Genomic DNA, 14,377 nt, shown 5'->3' with positions numbered 1-14,377 from the left:
ATCGACAATAGGAAATAATAAACCGTGATAAATAGCCGGGCAAATACGTACGACAATCGCGGATCTCCTTTCGCCTCTTCTCCTCTTCGTTCGACTTCTTTCTCCATCCCTCATTTTGGCCGTTTCCAGGTGGACTGATTCATATTCCTGAACAAATAAGTTCGGCAAATATTACGCGGGGGTTGATGGGGTTCTTATGGGTTCCCGTGAGCAAATAGCGGCGTTAATTTCCTCGCTCACGTGTCCCGTCGCGTTCCATTTTCCAATGGAGAACCGAAGAAGAGGAAGTGTTCTTTTTTATGGTAGTACATTTAATGAATATTGAATGTCCTATTATAGGTTTTATATCCGCGCAAGAGGTCGTTATACGTATATAAATAAATTGAAAATGAAGGGAAAAGGTTTTTTCAAATTGGTTATCTACTGAGGAAAATCGAGAATACAAATTCGTAAATTTCAAGGGAACGTTCAATATGGCTATCGACAATGTGTCGAAGTGTTCATTTCAAACTCAATTCTTTCCAAAAATCAAAATCTCAGGCGAAAAAGCTTTGCATTCCTTTTTTCACTTACACATACTTGAATGTAAAATATTTTTCTGCCTGAGTCGTACAGTACTTTATTGAGAAGTATAAATAAATGTTTGAAGTGAGCCGTGACGACAACAAAATTACTTCGATAGAAAAGATAGAAAAAGTAAAAGAAAAGCGAAACTAGTGATTTCGTATGTGTGTAAAAGATCAAGACTCTTCAGATATTTTTAACTTTTTTAGATACAGCGTTTTAAATTCGTATCCAGTTGATATTGAATTTTTATTTGTGATGTATTAGAACGTGTTGTAAACGTATATAACTACATTTGGTGTTTTTGTCTCTAAGACGTATCGAGGAATACAAGAGGGGCCGAGATCCATTATGAAATGGTAGTTTTGGAGCCTTGAACTTTGAAGAGGCAGCACTAATCAAAAGTGGTCCACGGAGACAGATTGAGGGGCGTGCTGAAATAAATCAGTCCTTTGTTTTACGGCTTTAAAACGGCCGTTGGGGATTTTGAACGCGAAGTTACGTCCATTCATTAGAAACACCCCAGCTGCGAGACCAAAAAGACTTCGTTGCCTCATTCAAAAACTGCGTAATCGTTGTTCTCTAATACGAATTGTATACCGTTATACTATTCCTCTACGTACATGATTTGAAACTGCATCTATTTTTAGACTATAAAACCATTTCGAACACAAGAAGTATTTCTAAAATGCAACGACAATTTTTCATGCAAGTTAAATTCGATAGATTGATGAAATGAATGAATAAATGTGTTACTGATTCATCAATTTGATGAAAGGAAAGGGTTAAGCGATGCGTTGTGGTAGAAACGATTCGGATTAATAGTAAAAGCCTAGCGAGATCCCATAGGACCTTCTTGATGAAAAGTAAGGATTTTGGATATAATAGTCTATCTTTGAGAATCTAATATTCTCGCACCCCTCTTGTATCTTATTCGATGACTAAGATAGGTTATTATTTATAAGCCAGATATATCGTATCTTTCATCATATGTACTGAAACATATATACTGAAAGATAATGTTAGTTATCTTTGCAAACATTATTTATGATAGAATTGTTTCTTTATATCTAGCACAATAATAAAACTAAATATTAAAAAATAGAAAATACACTATTGCTCTCTAACGCTAGTCACGCAATAAGAAGATACGTAAATTTGTCAGACCTTGTTATATAATTACATAGTGTACTGACAATGGCGGAGATAAGCGGATGTCGATAATTTATTTTTAAACGAGTATAACGGCGCAACGTACAATTCAACCAGTTAACCAACGTTCCAATTGCTATGAAACATTCTCCTGGCTTTCACAAACTTTCTTTACGTTTCACAGAATTTTAGAAAATACCATAACTTTGCTCAATCGTATAAACCTGAGAAAACTCCATAAATTAATTCGGAGCACTCTAGTATCTTCCACATTAAACTTCCCAATATCTGAAACTTATGCCGATTACGGAACTCGTCCGTTATATAAAATTTTTAATTTTCTTCATCGCGTAAACATAGTGAAAAAATCGATAAATTTAGTCCAGTAAAATCGTCGAAGCAAACAATCGACACTTTACATAGGTATCCATCCACTTTACAAAATATACTGAAGCAAATTTCGTTTTCTTTCGAGATTGCTAAGCGTTGACGCAGATGACGATGCATTTTTTAAATATCGACCGACAGTGTGCATCGATAAACCTGAGCACAATGCACAAGAATGCCCGATAATATATATTATTATTGCGCGGGCGCGGGTCAATAATCGAGCACGTTGCCTGGCGACGGTGCTCCTGCTCTCTCTCAGCCTCCGGAATTTCTTCTTCAGTGACTAGTCCTGCAGCTGCGACGCGCAGAAGTCCAGCAACCTTCGATACATCGTCATCGGACCGGTTTCATCTACTCTGGCTTAAACACGCTGCTCCTCGGTAAGTCAAATCGAATACTTTCGCTTTACTTTTCGCATCAGTTCGCGATATATTTGCTTTCATTCGATCTCTTATCAGTTTCAGTCTCTTTTCTGTTCAGATTCAAAGTTTGAAGTTAAAGTTCAGCAAACTTCATTGCGTTTCGACTCGCCTCGATGGAATTTTGCGGATCAATCCTTTAATATTTTTTATCGATTGATTGGTACGTTCATGTTCTCGTATTGTAGGTGATAATGTCAAAAAGAGTGGTTGAAAAGAAGTAACTTTGTTGTTTAAAGAATATGTTTGTGTTATGTAAAGCTCATGTAAAGCTTTTGTGATGTAAAGCTTAGTATTTTTACTTTCAGTTCAATAGTTATGTGGAGGAAAAGCAGACAATTAGCAACTTCCCTACCCTGTTCAGAAACTGAAAGTGAATGTAAGAAAGATGGTAAACAGAAACTCTCAGCACGTACGATTGAAGATAAGTTCGAAAGACTATGTGGATTCAAATTGAACGATCTTTCGTCTTTTGAAAAATTCACAGCGCTTTTGTATCGACCAACTGATCCAGCTAGTTTAGGAGTTGTCAGAGCACTGTTTGGTTAGTTATTTTAAGATACAATATAATGGTTAAAAAAAATAGATGGGCAATCTATTTGTTAACATAAAACATAAGAGGTAATACAAATTTATACTTAATTTTATGTTTACTTAAATAACATTGTCTAGGACTATGCATGGTATTGGACGTGGTAGAAGAACGTGGATTAGCAGATATAGACATAAAATGGGGAGATCCTATGGAGTGTCATTTCCCATTAATTCACGGAATGAAAGCTCCCTCACTGCCATGGATGATATTAATTTATGCGATAATGTGGATTGGTGCTTTTGGAATTATGCTGGGTTCGCGGTTCAAAATAGCTTGTGCCTGTTTCGTGATTCCATATTGGTACATCTTCCTCTTGGATAAAAGCTACTGGAACAATCACACGTATCTTTATGGGATCGTTGCTATTCTCTTCTGGGGTACGGAGGCTAACAAGTACTTGTGAGTTTGAAAGAAAATCTGAATGAGAAAATTGACTGATATGAGTCAGAATCATTGCAGATATTAATTTAATACTAAAAAATATCAATTTGATTGCCTAAACAATAAATGAAAATTTTTCTTCTCGTTTTCTCTGCAATTTTTCCTGATTTTCTTTATAAAATATTTAATTTATAAATCTGTACAACTTGGGCAGTTCTATGTCTACTAATTATTTAATGCTAGAAATTGTCGAAGTGTTCTCTTACAGTGCATTGGATGCTACTAAAATGAAAGTTACCGAAAAAACTGCACCATTATGGAACTATTTCATTCTAAAATTTCAATTTTTTGCACTATATTTCTTAGCTGGATTGAAAAAATCTGGCGCAGAATGGCTATCGGGTTACGCCATGACGAATTTATCGCAGCATTGGGTCTTCAGTCCGTTCAAGTAGGTATAATTAAGAACCGAACGTATCTAAGTTCGAAAATACATGAAAACTATACTCTTATCAGAGGTAGACAGCCGATAGAATTTTACCAGTCGATAAAATAGTATTGCACCATTTCAGATTATTTTTGACCACCAAGCAAACTGATTTTTTCATAGTTCACTGGTTTGGATTTATCTTTGACCTCACGGTTGGATTTTGGATGCTGTTCGATAAAACTCGAATTCCTGCAATGATCTTTTGTACAGCCTTCCACTTAATGAACTCTCGATTATTCAGCATCGGTGAGTAATTTCGTTTCGGTAATAATAATATCCCAAGGCAAACGAAATTCTATGTGCATTATTAATTTCAGTGTTTATTCTCAGGAATGTTTCCATTAGTGTGTCTTGCAACGATGCCTCTGTTTTGCAATCCAAATTGGCCTCGAAGGCTCGGAACTTTCATCAAACGTAATTATGCTCGTTCATTTTCTAAGAAAAGTCAACAGATAAGAAACTATAAGAAAATTGCGATGGAGCGAATAAAAGAATCGTACGATGAAATAAATGATGAAACTGGCAACGGATCATCGATCGATGATGGAAACCAAGAAGGTACAAACTCGATAAGCTCTACAATTACTCGTAAACATATCAAAGGAATCAGCAGCAAATCGACTAGAGTGACGAAGAAGCAAAAGTTCGTAGTTTCTCTATTACTATTCCATGTATTCTTGCAGTTTTTCTTACCATACTCTCATTTTATCACGAAGGTACACTAATAATATGTTCCTGATTACACGAACCGTTTACATCAATTTTTTGATATTCAATAATTCTTTCCTTTTTTCATTATTATTAGGGTTACAATAACTGGGTACCAGGAATGTATGGATATTCTTGGGACATGATGGTACACGTTTGGGATACTGTGCTAGTCGTAATTAAGATTCACGATAACGTCAGTAACGAGGATCGTTATTTGGATCCTAAAGCATGGGTGCAAACCAATCGATGGGAGAAACACGGCGATATGGTCATACAATACGCTTCCTGTTTAAGAGTAAGTGTTATCTTATCGATACACCCGTATCATCGAATTATGTAATGTTTGAGAATGTGAATTCTTAATAAATAAGAAAAGAGAGATTCACATCTATAACGACGCATACGATCAGTAAGTTTCACATGCAATTTATGCTGTAGAGAGTAATATAATATTTATAGGATAATTTAATTAAACAAGAAGATCAGCTTTTCGAGAGTGACTTCCAACGCGACAGAAAACCGAAATGGTCGCGACTGTCATCGAATTTAAGCATCTACATCGACGTGTGGTGTTCGCTAAACGGAAGATTCCAACAGAGGATGTTTGATCCAAATGTTGATATGCTAACAGTAGATTGGCACCCGTTTCAGCCTGTTTCTTTCTTAATGCCCCTTCTTTCGCAATATAGTTCGTACAGGTATAAACATAATTTACTTATCTAATGATTTATGAATTAAACTACCCTAGTAAATAGCGTTTTCAACGAACGAATATTTTCATATAAATAACAAAATTATGATATTTATTGCTTTATTTTCTATTCAGATACAAGTTGGAAGAAATTCAGCAACACGTTTACACTTGGTCCAACGATACCGATGTTCTTTTCGTCGCTGATTTCCCAGGCATGTATCTAGACAATTATATCTCTAAGAACTTCACCAACGTCACACTGACTGTCCTCGAAGGTGAAATAACATATAGCGATGAGGAACAGAGATATATCGTGGTCTCGAAAGGATCATCGATTCAAATACAAACAGGCCAATTTCATAAAGTAACGACAACGAGCGCTTATCCAGCTTGCTACATGTACACCTGTACTAATCGAAATAAAGAGGAACCAGAAACGGATGGGTACGTAATAATTTTGTGAATCTTTGTAAATACTTTGTAGACATAGTTATTTAATTGCTGATTACACCCACGATAATAACTTATGTCGAATATCTGTGTCATCTTTGAATCTAGTCAATTGATGATGTTATAAGTTATGGTATATTTGAATGGAATATAGCAGGTATGAAGCATGTGCAAATTAACAGAATAAATTTAACTAAAATTTGTTTCTTTGCAGTATAATGGAGCTCGAAGAACCAAGAGAAGGCTTCCCAATCGCGAGAGAAATTAGATACAAAGTCGATGCCTGGATAAGAGCATTGTATCATATAGCAAACTCATTTTTCCATTTAGTGTACAACGTTCCCATGGTGCGACGAGTACAAGTCAATGAATAATATAAATATTTGCAATTCAAAGTCGTCTGAATACAGTACGAAATTAATCGAATGTTGATTTTCATTTCTAAGCGGCTAATTTTTAGAAATAGACCAAGACTGATGAACAGTTTATTGTTTTACTTGACTTGAGATAAAATTGTGATATCGATTCTCAGTAGATAGCGTTATTTCAATTCAGGAGATAAAGTAGATATAAATGTCCAAAGAGAATTTATTATTGACTATCAGTTATTATAAAAATAAGTGGACAAGTGGAGACATGTATCAATGAAGTTTCGTTAAATGCAACTTGTTTACATCAGAATGTTATTATTATTTTCAATTATCTACTAAATAACCTATGTGTCCTGTAAGGATATAAAATAAATAAAATTCAAGCATATAATAATTAAGCTTCATTGGCATTTACTCCCAGTCTACCCGTCCATTTATTTCTGTCTCTGCGACTGTATGTAATATATAAATAATGGAAGAATCAAAAGTGCACGGGGGAAGATGATCGTGATTGAAACCGTATTTTCGTATTTTTTCGGATTAACTTTTCCGCTTTTGTTTGGAAGTTAACGGCGAATAATTGCCACCGTGGCGAGTTTTAGAGCTAAGAGCGTCTATTATTAGTTCCTAATAAAAAGATAATCGACGAAGTAGAAGACGTCGTAATCGTAACTATGTCAACTCGTCTATGCCCCTGTAAAAACAATTCATCGTGCTTCTAATAATACGCTCAAGTCGAATCTTTCCTGTCTCGGTCTATGCGGAAAACGCCACTGAAAAACCGCGACGCGAAATTAATCTCAAGGACGTTGAACTTCGCGAGCGCAAAAGTATGAAAGCGATTAAATATGTGCGATCAAATAGCTATGACTAAATGATGGAAATAAATGGTCGATAACCTGCTTCGATTATTCGTCGATTCGGTGATCGTTGTGAAAATCGACGAAATTCGAGAAAACACGATTTCGTTGATTTAAGATCTTAAATGAAAGAGAAATGTAATAATATTTATTAATAATATTTAATAATAAGAAAAATACTTGATGTGTAGTTGGATATTTAGGGGCTCACAAAACATTTAGAAACATTTTGAGAATATATTATGTCTGTTATACGAAACACTTAAAAATGTTGTTAGCACTGTAACGAGACTGTCATAATCGTATTGGTAAAGTTTGAAACGAATGTGGAAATGTAGATGGATGCTACAAGATGCTTAAAACAAGTATATGTCTATATGACATCATAATACTATTTGAACAGTCAATTATGAATTGTATTAATAAGTCTTAAGATACTTAATGCACGTTCAAGCTGTATATTGTACGTGCTGTATACTGATTTTTTACTTGACATATTTTGACAGTACATATCTCGTAATTTCTATATACATTTTCAAATGGATTCCAAGTTTGACCAATGTAATAACGATAATCGTGTCTAATTACAGTGTTAATGAAATTTCAAAATGTTTTATATAATACGTACAATATTGGTACAAAAGTTCCCTATGATAAGAGTTTAAATATTTTCGTCAGCCGCTCTAATTTATATATAATGATAAGCGAAGATTGAATTTTAAAAGAAAAACGGCTTCTAAAATCGGAACAATCGGCGAATGTTTCGTTTTTTTCTTTTTTTTTTTACATTCAAGAAGTCTACAGAACTATTTTCCTCTCAATCGGTGCCAAGAACTTCGGCAGCCAAAACGTTTTACAGCGAGTGCCAGTATTGCTCAACCGATTCTCAACAAGATAACAGATAGCAACGTGAATTAAAACAATTCGTTCGTGTGTTTTCGCTGCCACAAAATGTACGCAATCAAATCATCTCTTTTCTCTTCGCGACATAATGCTTGTAAACCGTATATACGCCTACGTTAAACGCGTAAATATCTCGTAACATTCTAATAAGCTTTCTCGTCTGATAAGTTGTAAGTAAATGCATTCGATGGATCTGATAATTATTCCAGTGATGTACCAACCGTTTCGTATTGCCCCGTAGCCGACAAATAATGACATTATTGTCGTTGTACAATGTAGAATATGCTGTCACCTGTTTCTTTTACAAAAATATTTTCAACATTGTGTCGTTTTATTACAACCTTTGTTGTAATAATAATTTTTTAATCGAAGAGCTCGATGGAAAAGTGTATTTTTGCATTCACAACTCTTTTAATACATTTGTCAATGTAATTTATTTTGCAGTATAGATTTTCAGATAAATTCCTAATTTCTCAATTGTAAATCTTAATTTTATGAACACTCAAAAACCATTTACTTGCAGACACATATCGTTTAAAAACAAATATGCAGATAGAAGTAACATCGGTGGAGATCGGTAATTAAGTACTGATGTGTTCCCTTTCATATAAAAATTCTAGATAAGTGTTGAACGAGTTGCAAATAAATTTTAAGTTCTACTAAATCCAAAAATCTGTACAGTTAATATTCAACTTCGATAAAATAGAACTCTATAACAAAAAAAAAAAAACTAAAATTAAGAAATCTGTTATGAAGAAGTCTGAAAACGTTTTTGATAAAGGAACAGGAAATAATGCTAAATAATACAAAATTGTCGAAAGAATTATAAACTTATAGCATAACAATATACTATTTAGAATACGAAGACACTTACACATGTAAGTAAATCAGCTGAGATTATCATTATCACAAAATGGACATCGGTATCGACATACATAATGTCGCTATACCTATACCTGTTTAGAAACTTGCTTATCTCGATACGTGGCGGAGGAAACAGCTGTCAATTGTCAGTCGCTGGTATACGATCGTACGGAGACCTTCGATCCAAGAAACGTTGAAAAATTTGTCCGAAATTGTATTGGTAATTAACCAATTGCGAAATTGGTGAGCGTAAATCAACAAGCGGATAGTGTGATCCATTTAAACTTACGCGATCGAATTGTTGTTATTTGAAGTAATATAGTATGCTTATCAGAATAAAAATACGATGAAAATACTTGCAATGTGACAGTGTCATCAAAAAAGTACTACATATTGACAAAAGTTTGTGAAAAATGAGAGAATAATGAGATACAATATAGAACTATGAGTGGCAGCTAGTTAATTTTATGATTAAAAAATGAGCGACTATTGATTGTATTTATGGTGTGATCGATGTTGCAGCGAATATAATCGTTAATAATTTCTTCTTCATATTTTCTTATAGATTTGATTAGAAAATTAAATGATGGTTTGTAACTTTTTTCAAAATCGTATTTTATAAATGTTGCGTACAAAAACACATTGATTATAATCATAACCAATTTGTCAATGCCTGTTTTCCAAAAGTATGAAATTATTTACCTTCGTATGATTTCTAGAGAAAACATGCCCGCCAATGGAGGTAATGATAGAGGAAGAATGAAAGACACGGATCCGCTGCTCGAAGCGCTTGATAAACTCGGATATGGGTCCAGCTTTTTATGGATAATATTTATTTTTACACTGACACCGACGATATTCAATGGGATGCACTCCATGTCTTATATCTTTATTGCCGAAGTAAACTTAACTTACACTTAGTAACTACAAAAACTATTCGCACATATCATTATTTTCCAACGAAAAGTCTTTTTATCAAGTTCTATATACGTTTCAAATTTTAGTAATCATATCAAAGTACCAAATACTAAAAGTGGTACGGTAACAATTAACAAGTAATCAAACTTAATCAATTAGTATTTAAATATTATAATAAATATAATGACATGCCAATACTTCTTGTAGCCACTGTACCATATTAATAAAAAAAATATTATATAGCGATCATAGTCCTGGAATAAAAAAGTGATAGGATTCTATATAAAAATATACATATATGATTAGATGAATAAGAATTATGTTTCACAGACTCCCACACATTGGTGTGCAATACCAAGTTTGACTGCCGCGAATTGGACGGACGAAGAAATAAGAAACATCTCATCGACCACTTCATGTACTATGTACGATTATAATTATGAAGACTTTGCGTATATTGGATTCGAGAAAGCGTTAGAATATAAAATGTCGAATCCTCTACCTAAGTCGATTTCCTGTGAAGTAAGGAGTTTCGCAAATGATATCGATGGAACTTCTCTCGTGCAAGATGTTAGTATCACATTTCACTAATTAGATATAGCCGTAAGTCGTAACACTATTATCCGAAGTTACTTAAAATCCAATTTCCTTAAAGTTTCCTTATCCTTGCCAGAAAGTCGTTTCCATCGTGTCCAATACTCACGGCGACATCTGTTAGTATCGATTCACTTCCGCTCAAAAATTCGGAGCACGTTAAAATTCTTAAAGGAATAACGATTTTCTTGAATGAATATATATTTCATTCATAACACACAATATCCTTCAATAATATTGAAATTGTAATCAATTATATTTAAAAATAAAACTTATGATTATAATATACTTACTTGCGAGAAAAATGGATGAAGAAGCTTGCTTCGCCGAAAAACAAATTTTCGAAGTCTTATTTCCAAATTTTTTGAATTTTTTGACGTATCCTGGAATTTTTTATAGGCAAAATTGGAAAACTGGAGTTTTTGTAGGCAAAACTGAAAGAACTGGATTTTTTTATACGTTTTTTATACTTTTTTTTATAATTATTTTTCTCAGACAGTATTTCAAAAGATCTTATTTTATAAAAGAGTATGTTGCATTCCAGTAAGAACTTTTATGTAGATAGGATAACCAGTGACTTGACTATAATGGGAAATTATGAATAATCGACTTTATTATTAATTTTAGTGGGATTTGGTGTGCGACAAAACCGCGGCTCGTTCGAGCACGCACATGGCTTTGTCCCTTGGAAAATTATTGGGTAGCGCTTTGTTCGGAGTCATCGCAGATAAATATGGGCGAAAAATCTGTTACGTTATTGGAATAATAATGTTAATCACCTCTGGTCCAGCTGGTGCGATCGTGCCGTGGTATTGGGGTTTTATAATCTCGAGAGTAGTTAACGGTGCTAGTCATGCAGCCATACAGTATTCGTCTTTCACGACACGTGAGTAATCTATAAATTGATAATATTATAACTATGAAACACATAGTAATGTGATATCGATGTGATTTTAAATCAATTTGTATTTATAGAAATTTCTGTCCTTGGAAGCTGCAATAGCTATCAAAATTAATATTAAAATTAAATATTACTAATGAATTAAAGGTTGATATTTATTAGTTGATTTATTGGGTCGTTAATCATTATTATATATTAGCCTATTTGTTATACAGTCACAGAGGTAGCGAATGAAAAACACAGACAATGGATGGGAATTGCTTACAACGTCGGCTATGCCACAGGGATAGTAATTGTGCCAGGTGTAGCTTATTTGCTACACGAATGGAGATATATTCAATTAGCAATATCTTTACCGGCTTTGCTTTTGCTAATACATTTGTGGTAAGTTTGCTTTTGTGTAATGTGAATTTTCTCAAAGAGACTGAGATCAAGCAGTTTGTTATCCGAAATTGCTTCACGACATAATCTTGTTTGAATTATAGAATTAAAAACTGAGTTCAGAGAAATACTGTTTGTATCTTTAGAAGAATTCAAGGAACTTATTATGATAAATCATTTTAATGAGCAGATATGTAGAACAACTGTAGTTTGCAACTGTTGCAGGCTTATGCCAGAATCTCCACGATGGCTGATAGCTCACAATCGTCGACAGGAGGCGAAGAGTTTAATCGATAGAGCATCTAAAGGAAGTCCTGATGCAGAAATGAGCACGTCATTGACACCAACCATACGAATACAAGAGTTAAAACAAGAATCGAAGGAGTCCAAAGAGGAATTGCATAAAAGTATCAAAGGATTTTGGGTGCTTCTTAGCAATAGTGAATTACGAAAGAGGATTCTTATCACGAATTTTACTTGGATGACAGCTTCTCTGACTTATTACGCGTTAGGTAATCGAATGATCGAAATTTATTCCTGTTTCCGCTTACTACTATAATATCTAACAGAATTATACTTTTATAGTAGAACTCTGTTTATAGTAACTTATCGAAGGAGAGATAGTTTATATAATTGAATTTTATATGTATAATGAGAGTGTAGTGATTCTCTCCACTACTTAGAATTTCTTTGTATATATAATAGCAGTTCACATAAAAAAAATAGATTTAATCAACAAGAGTTCATTTAGTAAAAATTTTGTTCAAATAAATAGAATTCGTGTAAACTGTTCTAAAGCTTAAAGCTTAAAATATATTTTATCAATTCTTTCAGCGTTAAATGTGAACAATTTCTCAACAAATCGGTACATTTACGTGTTGGTAATGGGTCTAACCGAAATACCAGCTTATTTGATACCGACACCGATTCTAATGATTATGGGACGACGTCCAGGAAGCACAACTTTATATGTCATAGCTACGTTATGTCTACTCTGTATTCTCGCAATTCCAACTACTGAAAGCGATGTAATTATGACCGTATCCTTAATTGGTAGATTCAGCGCGTCAGCTGCTTATGGCATCGTTATTCTATATAGCTCGGAACTTTTCCCCACGGTAAGCATAAATAGTAAGCATAAATAAAAGCAATCTACAATAAAATGAGCAATTCTATAATTTTTCCAAAAACACTTTACAAATTTCCATTTTACGGGATCTAAATGATATTTTGTATTTTTAAGTATGTAGATAAAAGCTTGATTATTCTATAATTTCATTCACGCGAGTTCTATATTTTGGTCGCCAATAGTTCTAGCGTTAATAAATAAACTGCATCAAATATACTTTTAACTATATCCAACTATTTCAATAAAAATTACTCGCTAAATATTATGATAGACATTTTCGTAATTTTTACTATTTAATCTACCTTTTGGATATTTCTAGACAAGTTCAATAAATATATGTATTATGTGTGTTTTTGGAACACCTGAAATTTCATTAGCACTGTTACCAAGACTAGACTATCATGATTATCATATTGGTAAAGTTTGAAATGACGACATTAATGATAGCTCTAAATTATTTTGCTTCGAAACAGGTCTGCAGAAACTCCGCGGTTGGTACGAATTCTGCGATGTCGCATGTCGGAAGTATAGCCGCGCCTTATGTCGCTGATTTATTAGGAGTTGTTGTATGGTGGGGACCAACGACTCTTTGCGGCGGCTTAGCTTTAATAGCAAGTATACTATGTTCGATTTTGCCGGAAACTCGGGGCAGGCCGTTAGCGAACACCGTCGACGAGGAAATTACGGAAGAACGAGAGAACGTGTCGTTTTATAACGCTTGCAAGTGTGTATGAAATACAACAGTAATGGGGTCAGGACCGGTATATTTTCTGCTACATTGGTTTATTCTGATTCATTCACAAGATCCCGTTTTTATTCACAGGACTCACTCTTCAAATGAAACAAGATCAATCTGTATTTCTAACAAAAGTGTAACTGTGTTTTAATAAAAGTATTGTATACCAGTATATCAAATTCCTACATTCAAGAGTTGATGTGACGATAGTCTCGTTTCTAAACAATGTGTCCTCACATATTGCAATAGCTAACGAAAATATTCGAACTCATGTAGATACATTTTATGAATATATTTGTGAGTTGTATGAAAAATTTTGAAATTTCGTTAGCTCTGTAATGAAACTCGAGCATCATGATGGTGCTAGTAAAGCTTGAAATAAATCTGAAAATGTACACACACGTTACTGCTGCATGATACCGAATATAAACGTATAGTTCGCACAGATTACAAAAATATTTAGACAGTCAAGTATTTATTGTACTAATAAGAATCAATATTCAGTGGGACAAGATGAACATTTATTTTTATACGTATACTAATTTCTTACTGAATATGTATATGTTGGTAATAAATATCTTATAACTTCTATGTGCATTTTCAGATTGATTTCAAATTTTACGAATATAATTATGATGTGTTTCATTATAGCGCTAATAAAACTGCAGAACATTTTATGTAAGGATCCAAATACTTTCGTAAGCCATTGTACTTCTGACTGCGTTTTAAACTGCCTTTATACAAGAATTTGATATTATCGATGGACATATTTTGTATTGTATATCCACGGATTAAAACGTGGAGAATTAGACGATGACTCAAGTATGCAATTGTCTGCTTGCTATACTTTGTTATCGAAAGAAAAATATATACA

General features: G+C 33.7%; 2 protein-coding genes across 7 annotated transcripts; both read left to right on the top strand.

Annotated features, from left to right (window-relative positions):
* Positions 1–2,239: 2,239 nt before the first annotated feature.
* LOC100749841 (vitamin K-dependent gamma-carboxylase) lies at positions 2,240–6,889 on the top strand. 4 transcript variants are annotated; one of them, XM_024368858.2, is made up of 11 exons: positions 2,241–2,486; positions 2,587–2,688; positions 2,834–3,069; positions 3,198–3,519; positions 3,770–3,952; positions 4,074–4,237; positions 4,322–4,707; positions 4,797–4,997; positions 5,162–5,400; positions 5,529–5,840; positions 6,061–6,889. In XM_024368858.2, exons 3-11 carry the CDS (start codon positions 2,844–2,846, stop codon positions 6,218–6,220), a joined length of 2,193 nt encoding a protein of 730 aa, XP_024224626.1. In that variant the 5' UTR covers positions 2,241–2,486; positions 2,587–2,688; positions 2,834–2,843; the 3' UTR covers positions 6,221–6,889. The 4 variants fall into 4 exon arrangements, with proteins under 4 accessions (XP_024224627.1, XP_024224626.1, XP_024224625.1 ...); XM_024368857.2 differs by having other exon boundaries at positions 2,565–2,688; XM_024368859.2 differs by lacking the exon at positions 2,587–2,688 and having other exon boundaries at positions 2,240–2,486; positions 2,819–3,069.
* A 212-nt stretch (positions 6,890–7,101) lies between these two features.
* LOC100750081 (organic cation transporter protein-like) lies at positions 7,102–13,677 on the top strand. Of its 3 annotated transcripts, XM_033321720.1 has the most exons (9): positions 7,102–9,433; positions 9,564–9,744; positions 10,093–10,332; positions 10,984–11,242; positions 11,473–11,641; positions 11,864–12,150; positions 12,473–12,756; positions 13,241–13,491; positions 13,591–13,677. In XM_033321720.1, exons 2-9 carry the CDS (start codon positions 9,571–9,573, stop codon positions 13,652–13,654), a joined length of 1,728 nt encoding a protein of 575 aa, XP_033177611.1. In that variant the 5' UTR covers positions 7,102–9,433; positions 9,564–9,570; the 3' UTR covers positions 13,655–13,677. The 3 variants fall into 3 exon arrangements, with proteins under 3 accessions (XP_033177611.1, XP_033177609.1, XP_033177610.1); XM_033321718.1 differs by lacking the exon at positions 7,102–9,433 and having other exon boundaries at positions 9,463–9,744; XM_033321719.1 differs by lacking the exon at positions 7,102–9,433 and having other exon boundaries at positions 9,463–9,744; positions 13,241–13,677.
* The last annotated feature ends 700 nt before the right edge of the window (positions 13,678–14,377 follow it).

This window comes from Bombus impatiens, unplaced genomic scaffold, assembly GCF_000188095.3.
Source record: "Bombus impatiens unplaced genomic scaffold, BIMP_2.2 scf_0487, whole genome shotgun sequence".
NCBI classification, from domain to species: Eukaryota; Metazoa; Arthropoda; class Insecta; order Hymenoptera; family Apidae; genus Bombus; species Bombus impatiens.
This window is presented reverse-complemented; position numbering and strand designations above follow the sequence as displayed.